At 43.4% G+C, this 24,475-nt stretch overlaps 1 protein-coding gene across 1 annotated transcript; it reads right to left on the bottom strand.

Annotated features, from left to right (window-relative positions):
- Positions 1–100: 100 nt before the first annotated feature.
- On the bottom strand, positions 101–24,234 carry LOC137891534 (NIPA-like protein 2). Its single transcript, XM_068736197.1, has 11 exons — positions 23,891–24,234; positions 12,641–12,709; positions 11,376–11,544; positions 5,863–5,922; positions 4,993–5,114; positions 3,547–3,643; positions 3,142–3,277; positions 2,803–2,891; positions 914–977; positions 735–832; positions 101–547 (listed from the first exon to the last, which is right to left on the bottom strand). The coding sequence occupies exons 1-11, from the start codon at positions 23,996–23,998 to the stop codon at positions 438–440; spliced, it is 1,122 nt and encodes a 373-aa protein (XP_068592298.1). The 5' UTR covers positions 23,999–24,234; the 3' UTR covers positions 101–437.
- Between the last annotated feature and the right edge of the window lie 241 nt (positions 24,235–24,475).

Below are 24,475 nucleotides of genomic sequence, written 5' to 3'. Positions count from 1 at the left end.
CCGAGCCGTGTGCCTGTCTCTGAGCCTCTCCCACCATTAGAGGGCAGCAGTGCACTTATTTTGCTGAACTTCATGAACTCTCCACACCTTTGAATCGACAGATGTTGTCCTTGTTTATTGACATTGCACATAGACCAATTTATTCAATTGATGAACTTAATACACATGTTATACTGGAAGACATTTACCACAGTGCCCTCCTTGACCTTTTTCTATGTTTCCACATAGCACTGCTGGAAATACTTTTAACTCGAGAGACATTTAAAGAGATACTTGGTATTTTTGATAAATAAATCAAGACCAATATGGCCACCAATTCTGAATTGATGCCTACCATTCATTTCTATAAATAGATATTATTGAATTACCCGGGAGGAATTATGCACGCACACACACAACTCCACCCAATATTCCAGTCCTGACAGATGGAGCCGCTCCTATGCGTCGTCGTGGGTCCGGCTGGCGCTGTTACACATGAGTTTGGCTGCCAGCGATCCGTATGTCTTAGTCTTGGCCTCAGGCTGCACTTTGTCTGTGTGACTTCTACCTGTGAACACGGACAGCAGAGCTCATTAGATGCACCCTGCTGCCAGGGCTGCAGACATTAGCAGTCGAAGAAGTCCAGGGTCACTGCCAGCGGATTCAGACCGGTCACCGCTGGCAATCAATACAAATGGAGTGTGTGTGTGTGTGTAACACACGGCAGTGTGGATAGAGCTGATTTAAAAACTTACTAGGAATCTTATCCATTGCGATAAAATTGGGTTCTTGTTGCTTTATTTTTGGCCTGTTTCGGGCTATCAGGAAAACTCCGAGGAAAGACAGGAGACAGCTGCAGAAGAGTTTCAGGGAGGGACTGTAAATACTGCAATTTAATGAGCTGCAAATACTGGCGTGTGATTGGGATACTTACCCGAAAAGAAACATGAAAATGTTTAGTAAAGCCAAGCCTTCAAATTCCTGGTAAAACACTATCCCTGCAAAATGGAGAAAGCACATTAAAATACATTTCACTTCTCACAGAATACCAACCAGACTAATGTAGATCATCTCGAGTGCTTTGTTTGTGAACATAGCCCCGTTAATCCTGAGCACACATTACACTGGGATGACGAGAGGAGAGCGTTTGATTATTAACTGAATGAGTAGCAAAATGTTGGATGGGTCACCGATTAACCCTCTCCAATAGAAAACTCACTTCTCCTGTGCTCACTTCACTGTCCCTGAGAAAAGCAATAATTTTCTTCATTGTGGAACAAAACTAATCTTCAAGGAGGAGTCCACCCCCAGATGTTGTTACGCTGCCAGATATAATACATCAGCAGCTTGTTGTTCAATGCAGTCAATTGCTGGTTATCTGTGTGGGTGGGGAGAGCCTCAGAAAAAGGTGAGAGTAGCTCAAATCACCACACGCTTTGTGGCTCTCCCTCCTCTGGGACGGATGTCTCTCTGTGTCATTATAGGACGTCAGTGTGGAAAGGAGCTGTTGCTCCAAAAACTGTTTTAGACCGCAGGAACATTTTCTGCTATTACACTCCACTGGAGCTGCACTTGCACTGGAAATAGCTAGAAATTATGTCACGTCACCAGTAGTGGATCTACCAGAAGATTCAAAAAAGAAGGTAATGGATTTGGTAATGACGGGTCCATTTAAATCCTATAAAAAGCTAATAAATAATAAAGCACAACTGCTTTTTAAAAACAGCCTGAATTGATGTTTTCAGATTGAACAAAGAACATTAATACTGACAGGATAATAGAGACCTGACCTGGCAGAATACGGGTGCTATTAATATTGTGGAGCTTTCGCTAAACCAGGCCTCCAAAGTGGTTCACACATAAGGGAGTGAATCACCATCTTGACTGCGCGTTATGTTCGGCCGTGTTGTGTCATGAATCGATTTCAATCATAGCGAGCCTTGCAGCACATCATCAGAAAAAGTGTTTGAGTTGGGAATCAAAACACCAAAATCAACAATGCCTCGTAACACTCTCTGGCTTCTCTTCGCTGTTTGTGGTACTCAGCCCATTGGTGAATACAGGATAAGAATCTTTATCGCATTTAAGAAACACTTCTTATAATTTCACAGGATTTTCCTGGAAAGAACAATGTCATTTGGAAAAGCTGGAATCTAAACTGTACTGTACTATCGAAGCTGAAATGAATTAAGTTTTTGGGTGGAATAATCCTTTAAAGTTGTTGGACAGAAAAGAAGTCATTTGGGTGGAAAACAAGCCTCATCCTGAGCTTCCTGCTTTTATTTTGACTCATACAGAGTTCCCCGTTAGGAAACAGTTGCCTCCTGTGGCTTTTCTATTGAAACACGAGGGCCAAAGGCAGGAAGGGGTGTGTCCATTCCTTGTCACATTTTGACTTGTCGTTGCAGGGTAAACACAGGTGGAGTTAATAACATGAATTGTAGCCCTGTTCCATTGAGGCCCTAGTGTTGAGCCTTTTACATGCGCGTGCACGTTGGTGACAGAAGTGTTGGTTCGCCCGAGCCATCCAGAAGAGTTAGCAAGCTTTGAACTTTGAACTAAAACTGTTACCAACGTCAAAATGTCTGGCTGTTGCGTGTTCGGTTGTCAGGATGAATATTTCCAACAGCGGACTCAAGTTCCGTGACAGGATCACGACCGTTTCAGAGCAACAGGTGTTTCATTTGGACAAGTCACAAGAACAGTGTTGGGTCAATTCATTGTTGGTTTTGGTCTTTTCATAGGATTCGTTGACAATATTATTATTTCAGCAGGAAAACAGAAGGCAGTGAGTAAAACGTGACAGCTTTAAAGGTGACATACCTGCAACAATGGCACTGGCGGTGAAAAACACAAAGTTGATAGGAACCACCTCGGTGGCATCATACATTTTCATTGCCTGATTGAGAAATCTGTGGAGAGAGGAGATTTGAGAGCTGCAGTGAACAGAAGGACCTCGGTTATAAAGATAATACGTAGCGGCCTATTCATCCGCCATGATGCTGCTGGTGCAGTGTCATCATTTCCCTCAGTTTGTTCAGGAACTGGAAAGTCTAAATTCCAGCCACAGCCTTTGGCAAACACGAGGGATTTGAGAAAAGAAGAGGCTGAAAGAGGAAAAAGAAGGTACACAGAGGAAGAGAGAGGAAAACCTTGACTAACTTGATCTGGAAGGCGCAGGAGGCGATCATGACAGCGAGCATGGCGTAGAAGATCGGGTAGATGAACTGCAGCTGGCCTTTTATGGACTCTGTGATCATCCCTGACACGGCTTTGACTGAGATGACTGTCTGAGAGGCTGCGGCGACAGAGAAGCAACAGATCACGTCAAAATTTAGGCATAGAGGACTTGCTCATCGGGTCATGCTGATTTGTAGAGGAGTTTTAGTGAATTACTGTTTCCCCCCCCCCCATCACGCTCCGCTCTGCTCAGCTCTTAACTAAAGCGATGGGCAGAGAGCAAGTCCGTTTTTCGGTAGCCAGGCAACAAAAGCAACCTCTGACTGCCTGAGAACGGCTTAATCCAGAACCTCTGCCCTCAACCAGACAGCTTCCATTTGTTCATACCGAGCAGGGCCACCAGCAGCATCACAATGACGATGTGCTTCATATTCCTCCTCTTGTAAACGTAGAGCAGGACACAGAAGACGATCGCCTCTAAAAACTGTTGAGACAGAGAGAGGGAGAGGATACACAAATCGTTAATCCCTTTTCCTCCAACTTTGCACAGCAAATGAAAAATCAGAATTGCACTCAAATTGTGCTTTATACGGCCCGTCTTATCTGTGTAGCACAGCGCTACATGGGGGCAGTGAGCAGCGAGCTTTAATTGAAACAAATGGCCGTGGTGGAAAAGTGAAATAAATGGACTGGTCTTTAATGAGGAGAGGCCCGGGGCCGGCCTTGTGAGTCCTATAGCGTTCTGCTCTAATGGAAGGAGTGCAAAAGTAGAACTGAGGGGAGAAAAGGCAAGGGCAAGCTGACCTGTTCAAACCACCCGTATCTGTGTAAATATGTTAATTTAAATGGATTTAGAGAGATACATATAGAAGTGAACACTACACACACTTTGAATGACACCGACGCTGTTTCATTGTCTCTCAGAAGAAATCGTTTGATAATAGTATGACCTCTGAGAGTAACGAGAAGACAGCGTTGGATATTTCACTTCCCTCTGATTAATCTCCCACAGTTCATCCCGTGCAGCCGGAGGTTGTTCCTCCGAAGGGCTGATGTGTATTCACGACGCACTGCCAGAAATGGGAAACGGCGTAGCCTCTCACACGCCATCCATCACTGCAGCCAGACGCAGAGACTACACCGATGTGAAAACATCTGTCCGTCCATCTGCGTTTTCCTCACACCCGTTTGAACATTTCTCTCTGGTTTTGCATCCAGTAGCTCTTTGGTTTCTGAGTGTGTTTACATGAGTTCAGCATAGAGGGCTCGATGAGAGTGGAGAGTGGAATATGGTTGAGAGAGACGCTGCTTCCTGAATAATGACAGCACTGCCACCCAGGGCACGCATTCACTGTTTATACTACGGGCTAGCTTTCAGGTTCATAAAAGAAAATACTGTTTGAAATGAAAAGTGTATAAATATCAGAAAGGCAAAAGGCTACATAGGCTCTCTGCTGCTATCACGGGAGCCCTGGCATCAATGGAGACGCAGCAGGATATGTATGACCTTCTAGTGCAGAAATCTTCCTTTTAAAAACATCGAAGAGACTAGCGTTAACATTTACATTTCTGCGCTGAGCAGGTTTTGAGAAAAAGCACTTTGTTTCAAAGCCGTCTCTATGGTAATAGCTATGTCTGTGCCATCCCTGCGTGCAGGAGAAAGTTGAAGTAGGAGAGCATATAGGTGTGTTAATGCACTTTCAGACCATGATGTGGGGGCAGTATTTTTTTTAGATACTGAGTGGAATAACATAGAGACATACGAACTCAGAGGAAGCGAGACCACGCTTATGTACACATGTATATTACTGGATTCATTAAAGGGTTACATACAAGGTAAAGCAGGAAGTACCAGCTGATGAAGTAGTACTGGATCAGATGGGCTGTGATGTGTGTGGTGGTGTGGGGGGCAAACGTCACCAGGACATACGTCCCTGTTATGGCCAGGGTGCCACCTGTGGAGGAGAGACAGCGGAGGGTCAAGATTCTCGTCAAATGGTTTTAGCCTCAGAACTACTGCAGTGGCAAATAATGTCATGTTTTTAAAATCTGGACGACTGCATATGTTCAGCTGTTCATGATGAAGGTGATTTTAAGATCTGCTGCAAAAATGTTTAACAAAAAATAAATGCATGTTTTACATGTCTGGCAGCCACAGTAGGCTATTTAGGCCTGGGCTTAGGACTAGTTATGTTGTCTGGTTTGACATATCAGCATGTTGCTGCACAACAATTTTTGCAAATGGGTCACTGCTCTCAGTATTTTCCCTCCTTCATAAATAAAACATCCATACATTGAGATATTTCCAATAGTTGTGGCTGGTAATGTAACTCTAATTACTAGTCAACAGCTAAGGTGCTGATGATTAACCCAGGAAAACAGCAGCCTGCAGGGCTGTGTGGTGCTGATAGACATTTCCAATCCAGCAGTTGCGATGATGCGCCATTGTGACGACCAACACGGCCCTCCACAAATTGTTATGACAAACAATAGCTTCTCATAAACAATAGGATGTCTGTTGAATGGATTGTGCCTTTTCCTTCCCCCACTGGCAGAAACAGACAGCAATTAGACGTTTTAACAAGTGCATACAAATGTTTCTATCTCCGTCTCTCACTGATTTCACACTGAGAGATGTCTGCACTCTTTAGATGTTACTTCTCAGGTATGTCCTCAGTGATCCAGACTGGAGTGTTTGCTTACCAACGATGTCAGAGGCGCGCACCGTCTCCTTGAGGAAAATCACAGATATGACAGCGCTGGCTGGGAAGAGAAAATATATATTCCTGTTAGTTTAAACCATCAATAAAACAGATTCTATTCAGTCTGCTAGAATATAATCTGAACTCAGACACAGTTCGATCTCACTTTGTCTGTTTTATTTAAAGCAATAAGATACGTAGTCTAGACACTAAATCATTTGAATTGTAGATAGATCTCTGTTGTTTACCGACCACAATCGATGCTTGTCCCCTGACAATAAAAAACACAATTGGTATTTTTTGTAGCCTCACATTCTGGATTGATTTGTATTTTGATGCAACGCGTCAGTTTAATCACAAGCAGGGTCGGATACCAAAATACCAATAAAATAACACACTGGCTGTATACTTGTGAAATGTCATTGGATGAGGAGTAATTCTATTTTACTGTGAGAATATCACCACAATGTCTCATATATAACATATGGACAACATATGCAGTGACGCGTACACACAGAGCACTCAGTCATGCTTGCGTACACACAGTGAGACTATGTGCAAATGTGTATTCTGCATAAATTGATACGCACACAATGCTTGGCGGGTTAGTAGTAATCTGTCGGCTTGCTCAGATAAATGGAACTCGTTAGGTCTTCATAAGCATCGAATTACGGCGAGGTGCTATTCCTCGCCGCACTTTTTCGTGAAGCCATTCGTCAATATCACTGTCAAAAACGGCGACGCTGGAATGCAATCAGTGTCTCGTGGCCCTGATTAGTCTTTTTATGCGTGGGGGGGGGGGTTTATATACGACTATACGACATTTTGGCTGTCGCGGAGACGGATAGCGAGAAAGGCAGATGTGTATGATGCAGAAACACAGATCAACATGCACGGATGGGTGGTCACACAGGCCGACTAACTGCCTGGGACAGAAAAAAACGAGCTGGAAGACAAATTGGCAGTGGACAGACAGACGGGGGGGGGGGCAGATAGACGAGAGAGTGACGGCAGCATGTCAGCCAGGAGGTCAGTTTACATAACACGCTGTGACTGCCATGCTGGAGGTCCTCAATGCTAAGCAGCATCATTGAACGCCCTACTTTTACATCCTTTTCAGCTAGGGCAGATGGGAGATTTTGGACACACCTGCATGTGATGGCACGCAGACAGATTGAACAGGAAAACATGCTGGATAATACTGAGAAAGCAGACAGTTTGTGTACAGGTTATGGCACCATAATAAGGAGATTAGCTACAGAGCATAAACAGCTCAATATGTCGGGGAGACACAAGCGAGTCACTCTCGGGATTACTGTGGTGTTGCGGCGTGACAGACACTTTATCAATATGGATGTTACTCATTGACTGTGGAGCACGATTGCAGTTTAATTAGCAAAATGCTTCAACCTGAGGGTCAATTTCAGTCAACGGTAATAAACCCGAGCTAATAGTAAAGCTTAATATGAACAAAAAATAGAAAAATTCAAGTTGAATAAAGCAAAATTTTCCCCTCAAGTATGCTCAGTGTCTGTGACTGTGATGGAGCGTCTTCCAGAGGAGACGTTTGAAACCAGGCCTGGACGTGCACGATGCCGCGGGGACATTACTGTCAAATTGGAAGTTTATAAAGACTCTCCTTGGTATGCTGATGAAACAATATTTCATCAATATTTCATACTGTGAGCATGTTCACATATACATTTAGGACTCCTTCTTTGCCTCTGGGGTCGGCTGGATCCAACAAGTAACCATAGCAACTCTGTGCGAAGTGAGATTCACACAGCTTGATAAAATGAGAAATGTGGTAACCTCTGGGGTACACAGGTCTGTCACTGCTCCAGTGAGTGTGTGTGTGTGTGTGTGTGTGTGTGTGTGTGTGTGTGTGTGTGTGTGGACTGCCACTCTGTGCTCTCTCAGATGTGTAGTAATGGGACCCTCCCTGTGGAGAAAACACACCGTGTCAAACATTCTTCCCCCACACGCATCTGACATGAACGGATGAAAGCCGTGAAAGTTGAGCCGTCATCTCCCAGAGAGGATCTAATACAGGAAGTGTTGCCATGGTGCACATAATGTATTGTTCACAATGTCACAAAACAAATGTTGACTTTTGAAAGCTCTCTCGTCCCGTGAAGACACGAGTTTTGAGCTCAGCTTTAACAACCTCAGACATTGTTAAATGTTTATAGATGTATATAGATGCTGTGCAGGTGTTATCAGATCAATGTGCTAGTTCTGAGTCTGAAGGACAAATCAAACTTTGTGAAGTAACCAGGCTGTTCTCACACAGCTACGTAGCTATTCCTACGAAAATGAATGCACCGTAATTCGTAGATATCCCAAGAAATCAGTGTGTATGTAATCTTTGTAATCATGAACCAGGACGAATAAAAACTGCAAACAACCCACAGCGGCTGGACGGGAGTATTGTAGGATGGATCAAACAAACATCTGTCTTTCAGCCAGGAGACTGCTGTTCCTGCAGAGTGTGAAACGAGTCGGCAACAATGATTTATTTGTCACGTAACATCCGTATTACCTCTGTTACCAAAACTTAATATCTAATTTTTTCTTAGTATTTTAAAATCCAAACTTAAAGAAGTATTTTAAGATATTTTCCTAAACCTAAGTAGTTTTGTTGCCTCAACCTAACTGAATTGTTCCTGTGAAGGCAGAAGTGTATTTTGAAATGACTGTATGCATGTTAACGGGGGAATTGACACATAATGTTGGGCCTTCGTAGGAAAACGTGAAAAAAATGAGGAGTAACTTTTTTGTGAGATATCGTACAACTCGTTGTAGGAGGATACATAGAATACATTTTCACAGGTTTCATATTCACAATGAAAGCCATAGATCTATTTCAATTGATTCAAAACAGACGGCTTCACACAGCGACAGCAACACATCTGAATCAATGATACAAGTGCTGCAGGGTGACATCTGGGAACAACGCTGATGCAGTGAGTGAATCAGGTTTCTGTGTATCTCCAGCATCCCTCCTCTCTCTGCATGTGATGACTTGTCATCTGACGGAGCCGATGCTCTGCTCCATACAACAAACATTTGGGATGACGCTGTCACTCCTCATAGAGAGCGGTGGAGCTTCGTGGATGGAGACCGCGGTAATCGCTCGCCGTGGAGTGTCGGCGTGCCATGCGGGGAGAGGCTCCCCCGATCCAGTCTCTGTGCTCCTCTCCCTCGGTATCTCTGCCTGTTGTCTCCTCTCATTCAAATCTCTCCCCTCCCTTTACCTTCCCCTCTCATCACCTCACCATCCGTTCTCCTCTCTTCTACCCACCCCAACCACTTGCCTCCCTCTTGTTTACTCACCCAAGGCCTCCCGCTGTCCTCCCCCCTCTGTGCCTTCGCGCAGCTCTTGGAAAACATGCACAACAGCGCCGCGGGAGGTGTGTGTGTGTGTGTGTGTGTGTGTGTCTGTGTGTGATAAGCGTCTGTGGTCTGAAGAAAACCCGCTAGACCTGGTTGTGTTTACACACCACTACAGTCATGCACACATTTCTGTGTGTGACTGCTCATTTGCGTACAATATGCGAGTCAGTGTGAGGCGAGAAGGGAGTCCCGATGGCAGACAGCAATCTGCACATTCTTGTATTCCCCTCGGCTCCACTTGTTAGCCCTGAGGGGGCAGACGTCATCCTCTCCCCTCCTTTTCATCCCTCCCTTCATTAATTCTTCACGATGCTCCTTCAAGACACAGTCCTGCCGCACGTTATCCACGCACACTCCAAAGCAACCCTAGTGTCGATCAATTAGCGGTCACCGAGAGGTACCGGTACAACGGTACGAGGTGCAGCCTTCTTAAGCGAGATTAGTGGTTTTTGTTCAGCGCTTTTATTTAACTCCATTCATCTGCTTGGTGAGACGTGACCGTGGGGGAAACAAATGGTTCGAAGCGGCGGTGTAATAGCTGTCATTTATATCATTTCTATCCAGGACTCACCGCTCACCTCCTCCGGCGCGGTGAGCGACGGGTGGCGCGATGCAGGAAGCGGGCCTGCTCAATATTAAAATTGTGATCGTTGTAGCAACCGGGCTGGCTTTTGTTTTGATTGGCTAATGAATCGGGCTGAGCTCATGACAGCTTGAGTTCACACTGTGGGCTGTAAAAAAAAAAGAAGTCAGAAGTAATTGAGCTTCCTGAATCACCCATGAGGGTTGAAGGCTGGAAATGTATATATTCATCTTTAACTAGGAAATTGGAAAAAAAAAGTGAACATGCATCAACACACTGACCTGCTGTGTGAGGCTGTGAGCCACAGTATCAGCCTCGCCAGCACAGATGTGTACTTGTGAGGGTGGAAATAGCACTACTACTGTCAATACAGAACTTTATTATTGCGGTTCATTTTCATGTCCTGTTTGTTTTTTTACAAGGCGCTGTATAGATTTGTTTCGTCCATAATTATACACCAAGAGATACATTGATATTGAAAACACATACGTGAGTACCAACAAAAAAGACAGGCGTTGTTGCAGTTTCAGCAAGCGTTCAGACCACTGCTCGTGAAGCCTTGTATTTGCTGATGGCATCTTTGCGATGTAAAGAGGTTGTGTGATTCATTTGATCGACTGAGAGATGAGTAACAGGACAGAACAAATATTTATTCATGCTTTTTCACTGTGAATTGTTGAAAAGGTTTTTATTTTAAAGGCGTCTAAAATAAATCACATAAAACAAGGAAACTCAATCTGTCTTTGGTCGATCTGGTAAACTTGAATCTAGAGGTCACAAGTCAAAAAAGATATGGAACCACTGCATGAAATGAATGCATTTTACTGCAAAATCATTCCAGGCGTCCAGAAATCCAATTTCACAGGACGTTTCATATCAGTCAGATGTTTAACCTTGTTTGTTAATGTTCACGTGATCTGGTTATTAGGCAGAGTTCAGTTTGAGCTGCCTTTGTAATCAGTATTACAGGACATTTAGGTTCTACCTCTGAGGATTCCTTCTTTTAAACCTGATTAAACCATGGTTTAACTTTAAATCGTGTTGAACCAAATATATAAAACATGAATATATAGTCGTAGCTGTATGTATTTATCAATTTGAAATACATTTGTGAAGTAAACTTGACCTCTTTGATTAGATTAGATTCTCCAAAGTTTTCCAGTATATGGTAAATGGTATGGAAAGGATTCCCAAAAGAGAAATTATCAAAGGGATCATGACAACATTGTATCCATCTGTTATTGATAATGGTTTTTAAAGTAAAACATGAAAAGCTTGAAAGTTCAACAATGCCTCTTTTATTTTAGTTTTAGAGTGACAAAATCTGTCACTGAGACTTTGGAAATGTGTTCTATCTGTCCTGTACTATAGCTCCCTTTTTGTATTCATAATGCATTTGAATTAGCTTATTCCCCCAGATAATACCTGTCAGACTTTCAGCATGGCAACGCTTCCTGTTGTTCCCAGAGGAAGCAACCTTTCCTCCGGCCTTCGTGCATGGATAATGTATGAGGGGGGAAAAAGGTTGCACTCACCAAGGACAGACACGCAGCCCAGCGGGGCTATGAGCGATGCTGGGGCAAAGCCGTAGGCCGCAAAGTTCCCCAGCTCCCCGACACCCATGAGGGCCACACCGCACCACCACACCACAGACGTGTAGTAGGGCTTGGAGCCTCGCTGACACTGACGGAGGTGGGCATATTTCTGTCGGGAAGAGAGGGAACGGGAGCCAGAGGCATCGGTCAGATTCAGCAGAACTAATAACTGGAGAGCTGCAACATACACCACATTCATACATAACTTTACAGCTCTACACAGCCACATATATCACATCTGAACAATATGGTGCAGTTTATAATTTGATACAGCATTACAGAGGCTGTCACACCATGACACCGTCTGCTGATTAGCATTTTATCTCAGAAGTGGCATGACATTAATTAAGCAAATCAATGAGGCGGGAGGCCATACAAGGCAAACTCAAATGTATACCTCATAATCATTAACAACTCTATCTTTACAAGCTAACACTAGCTAATAAACAATGGTTTTCATTCTTTTCCAGCACTTTTCACATTAAGTTGAAGCTGTCAGGCCCTTTCGATCCATCTCACACACCCTGCTTGCTGCTGCCACAAACACTCCATGTTCCGGTTTCAACTATTTAACTATTACTATTTCATCTGTTTATCTGTTACTTTTAGCTAACTATTAGCTAACTATTTCAGCTGTTTATCCATTATAAAGCTACTTTTTTGGACTTTTGTAATACTCATATTCTTGAATTGTTGTACATCTTTAACTGTTCTAACAACCGTTGGATGTTGATTAGCTATTGTCTCACATTCTTGGTATGGTGTCGCTGTTGCATCTGACATTTTTCTATGTAAATGAACCAAATTGAATTAATTTGTCTTATTTCACCCATTGTGGGAAAGGCTATTGAATTCAGTCTTTCATTAGTCACTCATAGGGAAGCTTTATGCTGCAGCAAGTCTGACTTAAAGATGTATTCAAGACTAGGTCTATTTTTATGCAACTGGCCCCTGATGCCTAAACATTCAATTCTATTAATTCTAATTCAGAAGACTTTATTGCCTAAAGACAAGGTCATTTCTGCTGTCTGCTGCACAATGGCTGCTGTGAATATGAACAAAGTCACACAGACGTTTATGTACATTCAATGAGATCCTGACGGAGTCTAGCAGTGCTTAGAGACTAGAAAAAAGGATCTTAACAGGCGTCAAGTGCCTGCTGGGTTGGAGTGTTTGCTGTATAGCTGAATCCCAGCGCTTCCTACCTGTATGTTGAGTGAAATGCTGATGAGGATATTCCCACATATGGAGATTATGATTCCCAGGAGATAGGTCTGTGGGGAGAGAACAGTATACAGGCACAATATTAGGGGATGCTCTACTTGTCACACAACAAACACCCCATAATTCTTTCAGCAAGTCTTCCCTCCAGCTGTCACATCTGTCATTTCCGTGACAATCACAGAGACTTGCTTCATTGGTGCCCTGTTCAAAGGCACTCGTGTGTGTGTGTGTGTGTGTGTGTGTGTGTGTGTGTGTGTGTGTGTGTGTGTGTGTGTGTGTGCTCCTGTGAAACAGGCTTCTATAGGGTTTCATGATACCAAACTTTCAATTCCCACACACTCAAATATAGTAAAAGGCAACACACACAAACACACATATGCCAAAACACAAACACTCCCTCATCCTCTTAACTCTCCCACGATACACGACACCTCTCAAAGGTGCAAGGATGCAGGTTGGTACACACCCTGGTCGTGACACATAAGCAAAGTTTTGGGAATAGAACTCCGGCAATGTGCCGTGCATTGTTGGTAGAAAAAAAGCATGGCATTGTAGGTAGAAATTTGGACAAGATTGAAGTGTCACACAGCCATGCTAGTGGCTCTTTTAGGCTGTACTTAGGCAGCTAAATGATAAAATGTCAGCATGCTAACAATGACAATGCTAAGAGGCTTATGTTTGGCAGGTACAATGTTTACCCTGTTCACCATCTTAGTACAGCATGATATCACGCTAACATTTCCTATTTAGCAAAAAAGAGAACAGCTGAGGCTGATGGGAACGTCACTAGTTTACAATAAGTACAATTTTGATCCAAAAAAAACTGTTGGGCTTCATCCTCTGGAGACAGCAAATGTCTGCATAAATGCAATCCATCCATTAGCTCTAAGGATATTTCAGACCAAAGCCGCTAGAGTGGCTAACACGCATGTCAAGCTCTTGAGAAATGGCAATTGATTATGCTGAACTACCAGTTCAGGTCAGGTCAAAGGGCTGCCAGGGTGGTGAAGTGGGAAACAAACCGCCGGTACCCCCCAGCAACTTTTTAGTGGCTTTAGCAGCTCATCCTTCACAGCTGCCTACCTGGACGACATTGTCGTTTTCAGTCTCACGTTGGAGGACCACATGCGTCATCTGAGAGAAGTTCTACACTGGCTGCAGCAGGTAAGTTTGACTGTTGGGCCTAAAAGATGTTCTGTGGCCCAACGGGAAGCCAAGTATCAGGGCTACTTGATACCCCAACAGAACAAGGTGTCAGGCAGTAAAGGTCTGTCTACATCCCGTACCAAGAAAGAGCTCAAGTCCTTCGTTGGCTTGGCTGGTTGGTATCTGCAATTGTTTTACCAATTTGCCAAACGAGCAGCCCCTTCAACAGACCTGATCCGGAAGTCCAGCCTGTTCAATATCAGTATTTTCTATGGGCATAATGTAAATGGAACCGTTCGGTTATATTTGAGCTTTTTACGGTTTAATTACTGATTATAGACCTATCGACGGGTTGTCACTATCCACTCATATTTATCAACATGAAACCCGTTAGTAGATGACTGTATGAAGATAATGCCCCTGAAAAGAGGCCCTGAGCGGTCATGCTTCAGGGTGAAGTGTCTGGCAAACATTGAAACTGATCGCCGGGGTCTGCATTGGCTTCATAAAATGAAAGACTCGAACGATGGGGTCACCAGATGGGTGTTTTAGACCGGTTTCAGGTTGAGTATCGACCAGGAAAAGCCAACGTCGTGGCTGACTTCCTGTCTAGCCACCCTGATGATGAGCCCCCCCCTCAGGGGAAGGGGAAATGTGTAAAGCTTGCCTTCTACATTTTTACCAGGCCCAACAAGAACAGTGTTTTTTTTGTGCTTGATTATTAATTTCAGTCTAATGTTCCAGTTTATTTAATGCATTATCCATTAAGCTGAATAAATGACACAAGCTTGTTGAGTGTTTGATGGGTACTTAGGCTTTGTGTTGCTGTTCTGCCTGATGTTGTGGTAGATCAGCTGCTCAGCTGCTTAATCAAGGAAAGTGGCCACAGGTTTGCCTCATTATGTCCTGTTAGCAGAGAGAGACCGGGCCCTGTTAAGATGTAGTACGATGGCTAAGATAGTTCTGCAGTAAATCACATTCTACAATATTGTGTGGTGGTATGTTCAGCTAGGTGAGGCTGAGAAGGAGCTTGCTGTGAGGCTGCAGCTTTCTTTTATATGGTGTTCTTATTTGGTGTTCTTCAGTTTGATTCAGTTATGTTAAGTTTCATTGGGTTTCATTTTTGCCCTTTGTTTTAAATAAATACCACTTTTTTTGCACTACTCCTGCTTATTAACCTGGTTCTTTGAAATCCTTTTTGTTAAGATTTCCAGTGCCAAACCACTTCATCTGCCCTTTATATTGGGTGGCGGCCCTACATCCCCAAAAAATGATGGAAGGAGAAACAGGATCCATTTGCTTTAAGTGTTCAAGAAAACGTCAGACTACTTTCCCCCATATACTGGGAAAATGATTGCCAAGAGGAAATTTAATTTTAGGCCATAAACATACCGGTAGCTGTGGGAGGACCAAGTTTACAAAGAAATGAAAGCGTGCAGTGGGGGCGGAATGTGAATTATGAAAACCTAAAGAAAGAAACTCAATCACTGTAGAAGAAGTAACAGCAGCCAAGCTCATCCAAGTATGTATCTGTTGAAAGAGCATTATGAGAGAGAGGGAGGGTAGAGAGAAAAGAGATAGAGCATACACAGTGATGGTAATTAAAACAAAAGACCAGGAGGAAGAGGAGCTGCAAAATAACAGGGAGGGAGAACAGTATAGTGAGAAAGAATGGGAGAGAGGACAGCAATACCAAATATAAATCTAGAAAGGCGCAGTCAGAGTGCAGATCTCCACCTGGTGTGTCTGCAACAACCACTGTTGTAATGTTCGATTGAATGAATACAACCCCCCCCGTCCGTCCGTCTAGACACTAATGGACTGTAAGAAGTCGCAAAAGGCACCTCATTCAAACACAAAAACAAGCTGTGACATATGCAGGCAACAGAATGCATGCAGCCATAACTGGCTGAAGGTATTATGCAGTTTGCTGCAGCAGAACGCTAAATTAGCCATGGACAGACACATAGTTGCACACACACACACAATCACATGATCCTCCTGGCGGAGATAATAAAAATAGAAAGAGAGGAGAGGGTTCAGTTGTCCATTCTGCGCGATAAGACGGGTAGGTTATTGTCAATAATATCCGAGACAACAACACTGTGATCAAAGGCTACCAGAATGAATGGAGTGTAAATTAATTTGTCTGGTCTCAAAACACAACAGCTGATCACTATCACACAATCCAGAGGTAGTCTAGAGCTCTGTCAGAGCACATCATTAGGCATCCTCAGAGAGAGTATGAAACATCTCTTCACACCCCTGAGGGGAAGGAGCCGTCTTCACAGCTTACTCTTTGAGTCATTACACAAAGACCAACGCTCATTCTGCTCTTTCCGTCTGCCTCAGAAACTACAGGAAAGCATACAAAGCAACGCCGGACAAAACGACGATGGCAACGTTCCACGGAACAGTTTCATAACCTTTTCTTTTAATGAGACAAGGTCTTGTCCTCAGGTGTGCTTCATCACAGTGGCAAAATATGACTCTGTGTGTGGGTGAGGTGCAGAACGTCAGGTAGTTCTTTAGTAGAATTACAAATCGTAAAATAATATTGTGTGGCACAATATTTTATTTTCACTGGAGAGATCAACCACAATTTTACTTGTTGGCAGCTCGGGGTCAACTTAAATCAACGTTTGCACTGCCTCAAGACTTCCAAGGTTTCCTCACTGCTGCCCTTAACTGCCTACATATGATATGTATAATGATAATATAATGATACAATATCAATCAATTAATTCCCCTTCAGACAAGACTAAGAGTCTACATCCCTGTGAGACTGTACTTTGGCACATTGGTGCTTTGAGCTAAATGCTAATGTCAGCATGCTAAAAAGTGACAATGTCAATGTGCTGCTGTTTAGCAGGTAGTGTTAACCATATTCGACGTCTAAGTTTGCCGTGTTATCATGCTAACATTTCTTAATCAGCACTGAACACCAAGGCTGATGGGTTTTGAAGGTATTTAGCCATATACGCAAGTATTGGACAGATGAAGATTTTGACCTGATTGTGAAAAACTCACCAAAATGATTACAATTCCTCCTGTGGCGGACATGACAGCGCACGCGTCAGGTTCATGGTAGTGCTAGATTTCGTCACTGATTGCCCAAATCAGTAGATTTGTCCTCTGTGGCTAACGAATGTCTGTCCAAAAACAAATGGCCAATCCATATTGCCATATTCCTAGAGCCATACCTGCCTAGCGTGATTAGAAGAAACTTGATGTAATTTCTATTCGTCGTCTGTCTGCATATGTAAACATGACAGGAATACACTATCACGGTAGCCTGTAGCTGATACAATGGCTGATGTAATACACCCCCGTCTACTGTCACTTTTAAGCACACAAGACTTCCCCACAGCCCATTTTCAATTAGTTTTGACCTATCTGATCATCGCCCAACAGCCTGCTTTAAAGTCAGACCACTTGTTGTACCCTCTTTATTCCATGACACAACTCATCCTCTCCTCACCAGCCTGATAAACATTTTAAGCCTGGTGGATTTCTGAGTAATTTTAAATTCGACACCACGGCATACGCTCCTCTATCTCACAGTGTGCCTCTATCTTCTCCTCGCCCTCCGCTCACCAAGTCGGATGAGTCCACTGACCTGTAACAGAGGCGAACGGGATTATGACTCCAGCGTGTGTGTGTCTGTTTGTCTATACGTTTGTGTGTGATGATGCTTGCGATGCATCAGAGGTAAACAGGATATAGTAAGAGGTGGGGAGCAGATGATGAGATTCCGAGGGGAATGATATCATCACATCAAGGTACAAATCGTGTGCGCTTGTGGGTGTGCAATGAAAGACTCCATCCTCAAATGTTGAAGCAGGCAGACAGAGAGCGTGGTGGGCTGACTGTTCTGTATGAGAGATGACTACTGTGCTCTGTGGTAATTCATGATCACAGACGGCGTCATCCATCAGGCCAGCTGTGCTCCGTGCACCAAACCAAGATCAATAACTCTTGTCAAGCTTTACAGGACGAGGAGGGTAAGTGGCCCGCTGCTTCGCTGTTACCGAGCCCACGAGGAGGCTGCTGGTTAATACTGAGAGGAGCCAGGAGGCATAATGAGGTGTGTGGGAGCAACAGTGTGTTAAGAGCACACTGCTGGAGGTACAGACTTCACACAGGAGATGTGGCAGTTTGAAGTGTGAGGGCAGGTGGAAACCTCCGGTTCTACCAAGTGAAGCCAATGCAGAAGTGTCTTAAAACTTGCATTCTCTCTACTGACCAGCAGGGGGTGACTCCTCTGGTTGTATAGAAGTTTATGAGAAAATGACTCTACTTCTCTCTTGATTTATTACCTCAGTAGTAGGATTCTCCAGATTACAGCTCTGAGAGCGAAGCATATAACTTATTAACCAATTATTATGCCCATGTCCATCAGACTGGGGGTCTGTATGTGCTCGACATGATGAGCCCTAATTGGCTCTTAAGCAATAACAGCAGAAACAGGGTGACCTAAATACAGAGGCAGCCACATCACATTTATTGGAACAATTAGACCTCCAGGATGTGTCTTAAAGCTGCATTCTCTCTAGTGTCCACCAGGGGCGACTCCTCTGGTTGTATAGAAGTCTATGAGAAAATGACTCTACTTCTCTCTTGATTTATTCCCTCAGTAAACATTGTAAACATGAGTTTATGGTCTCAATCTGTAGTTTCAAGTCTTCTTCAATACAGCATGATGTTCATTTAGTAAATTATGGTCCATTTAGAGTCAAATAGACCATAAAGCAGGGTGTGCTTTAGGGCGGGCTTACTGTGATTGACAGGTCTCTACCAGAGCCATATATGGCGTGTCTACGTCACTCTTCCGCATTCCAAATATGGTCACTTCCGTTCATTGGTTGCTAAAATAACAAAAACGGCCGTAATTCAAGATGGCGAAGGTGAAATCACTGAACGCAAGGCTTCATAACATCAGTCCACAAACCAATGGGTGACGTCACGATGACTACGTCACGATGACTACGTCCACTTCTTATATACAGTCTATGCGTGAGGAGGGATTCGTCTCACCGTTTTAACTGGATCCACTAACGTTACATTAAGCTTTGCCAGTCAGTGAATTCAGTCTTATTACAGTAAAATTATTCTTTTTGTTTGACTTTGTCTCAGTGTTGGTGGGAGAGAGAGCCTGACGCTGAACACCACAGAGGGAGAGTGAGAGCAAGATAAACAGAGAGCGGGAGAGAGAGTTTTCCTGTCACAGGAAGAGCAAACAAAAGCAGTCGAGGCAGGCGAGGCCGGTACACTGGGAGTGCCGTTGGTTTGTAGCTTACTTAGCAAACATTACCCACTTGACTTTACTAAAGGAAAGCAAAAGTGAAGTTTTACAGAGCTGAACATTGTTTCTGCTATTAAACATATACCGCCCACGGATTGAGAATGTAGTGGAAAAAATTCCTTTTACTGCTGAAATAAGGAATACCGAAAACCAGAGGTTGTCTTCTAAGTATTTATTCTCTGCGCAGAGAAGGTTCAATCATCACAACAGAAGGGGGGCATTCTGACAGGAGTGAATGAAGGTGTATTCAGACAGGCAGTATGAGAAAAATAATGTGTTTTTTGAAAATGAAAGCATGTAAACATGTTCTAGTAGAAACCCCAGACAAGTATGCATCTGAAAATGAGCATCATGTTCTCTTTAAAAACTTTACAGGAGCATTTCCATTCACTTCTACTCCAGTACATGTATTTTAGTGTTAGCTACTATCTATGATTGAACCATTACAAATGAAACTACCTACAGACAGTAGTTTAAATTAGCCACAGCACATTCATTACACAATATTGCATCAACAATTATAAACCAATACAGGAAGTTATTAGTTAGAGGTGATGAAGTGGTTCCAGCTCCATGGAGAGGTGAAACCTCTTACCAGCATTGCATGGTAACAGATACAGGCGGCTGACCCAGCATGGCAGTACCTCCTTATATATCATTTGGAATGAACTAGAACCCAGATGTTGGACAAAGTGTGGATCAGCACACCATGCCTACTTATGTTGGTATTGAACATATATTAAACTGGGACCTTTGCCATCAAGGATTCTGGTTTTGTTTAAAAGTGATTGCCATCTTCTGGAGATCTTTATGGCCGCAAATAAAGTACTGTTACCAATCGCCAGCTTCAGAGAAACCTTCCTGCTATGGACCTTTTCATAGGAGACGCTGTGGCTTTCTACCTCATGATTTGGTCCTGTGTATCAGGAGCTCTGTTACATCTAAGATGTTGTAATATGTCATTAAAAAGCATAGTTAACACTGGGGCCTTTCTGCATGATGTGCATTTTCACCTTTGATACTCTGAGTGTATTCTACTCCTTCGTTATATATTTGAACAGTTATCCGGTTGTTTTATGGTGGACTTTTCTTTTACCACTCCAGGGTGTGCGTTTGATTTGTGTGTTCTGTAATTGCAGGCTTGTTCCAGGCCAGCCCAGTGAGAGGGCTAATTACACTCCAGCTTTCCTTTCAGCTTTGTCAAAATGTAATTAATTTGTTACAAAGCGGGATTCAGTTGCACAAAATGTCACCAGAGAACAATTGACACAAAAGAACTGACAGCTCAACTGTCACACAACACAGTGCACAATAACTCTGAACAGCACGGCTCGGTAAAAATGCTGCCGCCAGAATCTGAACAAGAATCAGCAAAAAAACGACCGTAAGACTCCGAGAACTGGATTCTTTAACCCGCCATATGTGCCGATAGTGAGGAAACCAGACAACAGATCCGAGAACGATCCCAGTGTTCTTTTAGTCAGCGCTGAAAAGTCACGGTGACACAAACTCAAACCGCAGTCGAGTGGGTTTGAAAGTCAGCAAAAACTCTGGGGACTGCATCCACACACTCATCACCAAAGGACATCAGGTTTCATCCACCGCTTGTTTTCTGTTCCTCTCTGTACCTCTGTACCTTTTTAAATCAAATTGCGGTCAGTGTATTTGGTAAATTCTATTACATGAATGTCAAGGTTAAAGACAGTTTGAGTTTCTCTTAAATTCTCCCTGGAAGTTTTGCAGCCTTAGAGTACATGTTTGGTGTATTATAGGGCTGGACAGAGCAGCAGACCCTGAAACAACAAACATTACTTCTGTGTGCTGGTGGTCTTTACCTTCATCTACATTCTTACTGTCACCTGAAGTCATGTACCCCACATCTAACCTTTACATGTATCACCTCATGAAGGCACATGAAATACTACACACACAACTTTTGTGACAAGCAATTTTTCATAAGCGAGTACTCGCACAAAGCAAACATGGATCAGAACAGAACACCTCTCCTGCCTGAATCTAAACTAAGGATGAGGCAACAGAATGGACCTCAGCGCTGGTGGAGGGACTGACAGCACTGATCCTCCTCCTCGCTAGGACACTGACCCAAAGAGAGGCAGACAGACAGCTAGATACACAGCATGGCCCTTTGTGTTCGCTGACAATGGGGATCTGTCCCCTCCCTGGGATGGGCTGATCTCTGGATGAGGCCCGTCAGTTTCAGCTCAGAGACGAGGAAGGACAACGAGAGAAGGATGGAGAAGACAGACTATTTATGTTGACAACCATACTTCACTTTTAATGTTAGATTATATCAAAATATGAAAATGATTAGCCTGACAGCTAATTCAAGCGCTAGATAGATAGATAGATAGATAGATAGATAGATAGATAGATAGATAGATAGATAGATACTTTATTAATCCCACAAGGGGAATTTTTTTGCTACAGCAGCATTAATAGGTACAGGGAAATTGTAAAGCAAAGCAATAAAAATAACAGTGACAATATTAAATATGAAAATGCACAATATATACAATAAAATAGAATAATATTAAATTAACTAACTAAACTAGTGCAAGATTAAACCAAACAAACAACGACATTTAAAAGCAAAGAAAATCTGTCACTACTTAAACTACTTTGTGAATGATGAAACTTGTTGACCTTTAATCAACACATGAATTATTTTGATGTACTTCCAATAATACAAAGGTCTGGGGATGATGGAGCACACTCACATTTTTTCTATTCTAAGAACCTTACAGGAGGCCAAGGCCAAAAACACGGAGCCAGTAGCTGTAAGCAATGACCAGTGATGGACAGACAGACTACCATGTCTGTTACCATGACAAAGATGAACTCAGCACCGTGATGTGGCCAGGTTTGTTGCAGAATTACTTCTGCTGAACCGTTTATCTGTAGTGGTAAAGTTCCATCATCCACTTTCTACACCTCCCATGGAAACAGGCAGCGTCGCTCTTAAAGCAAATTATGCACAAATTGAACCCATTTGCACCAGGTGGCGACCTCCGGGTCTGAAGAGTGACGCCAATGCTGAAGTGCCTTCAACTTGACTTTTTTCTAATGGCCATCAGGGGAGACTCCTCTGTGGGACTGGGAGTTGTCCACTTTTTTAACTTAAACCCTTTCACGGTGTGTTTTCACTTCATGAAAGTTAATTGTAACAATTTGGTCACCTACAAATGTCTTATTCAGCCCTCATTCAATAGCCTTGCCCAAAAACCAACATGGCGACTGCTAAAAATCAAGATGGTGACAGCCAAAATGCCAAACTCGAGGCTCCAAAGCCGCAGTCCACAAACCAATGGGTGACGTCACGGTGACTACGTTCACTTCTTATCTACAGTCTATGATTTGCACCAAAAAAGACAAACAAACAACACCTATATTATAAACCACTGACAGACTGAGAGATGTTCCAACTATCAGGGTGCATCAGAGTCAGTTGTCTCTTTGGGACATGTGGACGACTCTGTTCACGTCTCTTGACAGGTGAGCCAACCAATGAGACGAGCTCTCAGAACATCGACCTTTTCAGTCCACCAGTGTGGACGTTTTCAACCCTGGGAGGCGGTCAAAGTGTGAGACAGACAGATATATTGTCCCCTGGATGTCGGGGTGTTCTCTCTGGGATGGTGGGTAGCTGGGACCATTAGCCAGCTGGCTCAGGACTCTTACAGTAGATCTATTCTCTCCCAGCCCACCCATGGGCCATTACTCATTACTCACGCCTCTCACTCCTCCTCTGTTACTCTCTGTCTCTCGCTGCCCTCCGATGGTAATGTCACACAGAGGAAACACACTGACAGGGGAAGATGAGCATGAGGAGAATGTGTGTGTGCACGGGAGTAGGAGGGCAGAAGAATGACACACAGGACATTAGCAAACACACACACACACACACACACACACACACACACACACACACACTTATATTACCATACATAGAGCTCAACTCAGCTTGAAAAGTCCGAAAGAACGATAAGACCTTTCAACACAATGACTTTGTCACGATCACTTTGTAAAACTGTTGTGACAGGTGCCAACACCGATATATCCCGGCGCTGTCTGGCTTCCTCATTCACACTGAGTGCTCATTACCCAAAGAGCTTTGGTGGCGGAGCTTATATTTTGACTTCCAAGATTATTTTTTTTGAAGACTTAAAAAACTTTATCTCCTCTTGGACATTAGTGGGTAACCTCCTGCTCCGAATTGCATTTAGGGAAGGCAGTTCCTGAGCGTTAGTCAGGGAGGAGCATCCTCACTTTCCTCTTATCTCCTCAGTCCTGATTATTGCAGTAAAGCTGAACAGCGTAGGTTTATATCACACACACAGTAAGCAAAGGAACTATACACATCTACATAGAAATAGGCAAAACATACTGGCCTTGTTCAGTGACATTTGGGGAAAAAAAGATAAGGGTGACACTGTACTTTTTTTTGTCATTTTTATATATAAAGGAAGCATTGTTGTTCAGCAAAGTATGTTCTTTATTTGTAGCGATAAAATGTAGCGATATATAGGACAACAAACCTTCTTATATAACTTGACACATAAAAAGATCTATTGTCAAAGATTAGGTTGGTTTCTCTCACATTAAATGTACTGTTCTTATCAATATTATGCATTAACCTAATCCCCAAGCCCTGAAATACCAAGTAGTATCTGCTGTTTCACATCACACTATTGGTTCTCCGCTCTAAATAAACTTTGTCACCTTTACCTGACCGAACAGTTTGAAACTTGAACAAACTCACCCGGAGTGGATTCTCCAGGATCTCCGCCCTGTGAGCGGAGGTCACGTTGAGAGCCGCGTGTGGAGAGCTGGAGTTCGCCATGTTTTCCGTGTCATTTAATAAAGACATGATAGTTTAGTAGACTCTCTTCACATCGCCGTCCGCTGTCTCTCACCTCACCCCATCCCGCGCATCCCACGTCCGCTTCAGTGGAAGCCCAGAGGCGGAAAGCTGTTGCGTGGCGGAGTTTGTGCTGACTTCATGTGCGGTCGGGAACAATGGAACTTTTCAATCAAGTTGTAGGCTACAAATATGGGAAACTTTTTTAAAGGCTATTTCAATTGGTTTATTTTTTGGGGGGATGGATTCAAATTAAGTTTCTAAAATAGAAAAAAAAAAAAAAACAAGAGCGTCATCACTTTCTTTCTAGACCCACTTTGTTTGTATTCATCGGTTACTTCTCTGATATACGACATTAAGAGGTGCCCTTGAATGCAGCACGCGTGAACAGGTGCGGTTTATGTTGCTCGTGCAAAGAGCTCTCCAGCGCAGATAAGCGCGCAGGCCCGCTGGCGAACAGAACGTGTATTTGCCTGATGGTAGTCG

The sequence above is a fragment of the Cebidichthys violaceus genome, unplaced genomic scaffold, assembly GCF_023349555.1.
Source record: "Cebidichthys violaceus isolate CVI_PGR_0920_01 unplaced genomic scaffold, fCebVio1.0.p SCAF_7, whole genome shotgun sequence".
Taxonomy (NCBI): Eukaryota; Metazoa; Chordata; class Actinopteri; order Perciformes; family Stichaeidae; genus Cebidichthys; species Cebidichthys violaceus.
The sequence above is the reverse complement of the archived record's forward strand: the minus strand, read 5'-3'. Positions and strand labels throughout refer to the sequence as shown.

Coding starts and splice junctions, on each gene's coding strand:
- LOC137891534 (XM_068736197.1), bottom strand. CDS start 23,998: ATGTCTTTATTAAATGACACGGAAAACATGGCGAACTCCAGCTCTCCA. Junction 12,710..23,890: donor TCCTGGAGAATCCACTCCGG/GTGAGTTTGTTC, acceptor CTCTCCCCACAG/ACCTATCTCCTGGGAATCAT. Junction 5,115..5,862: donor GCGCGCCTCTGACATCGTTG/GTAAGCAAACAC, acceptor TCTCCTCCACAG/GTGGCACCCTGGCCATAACA.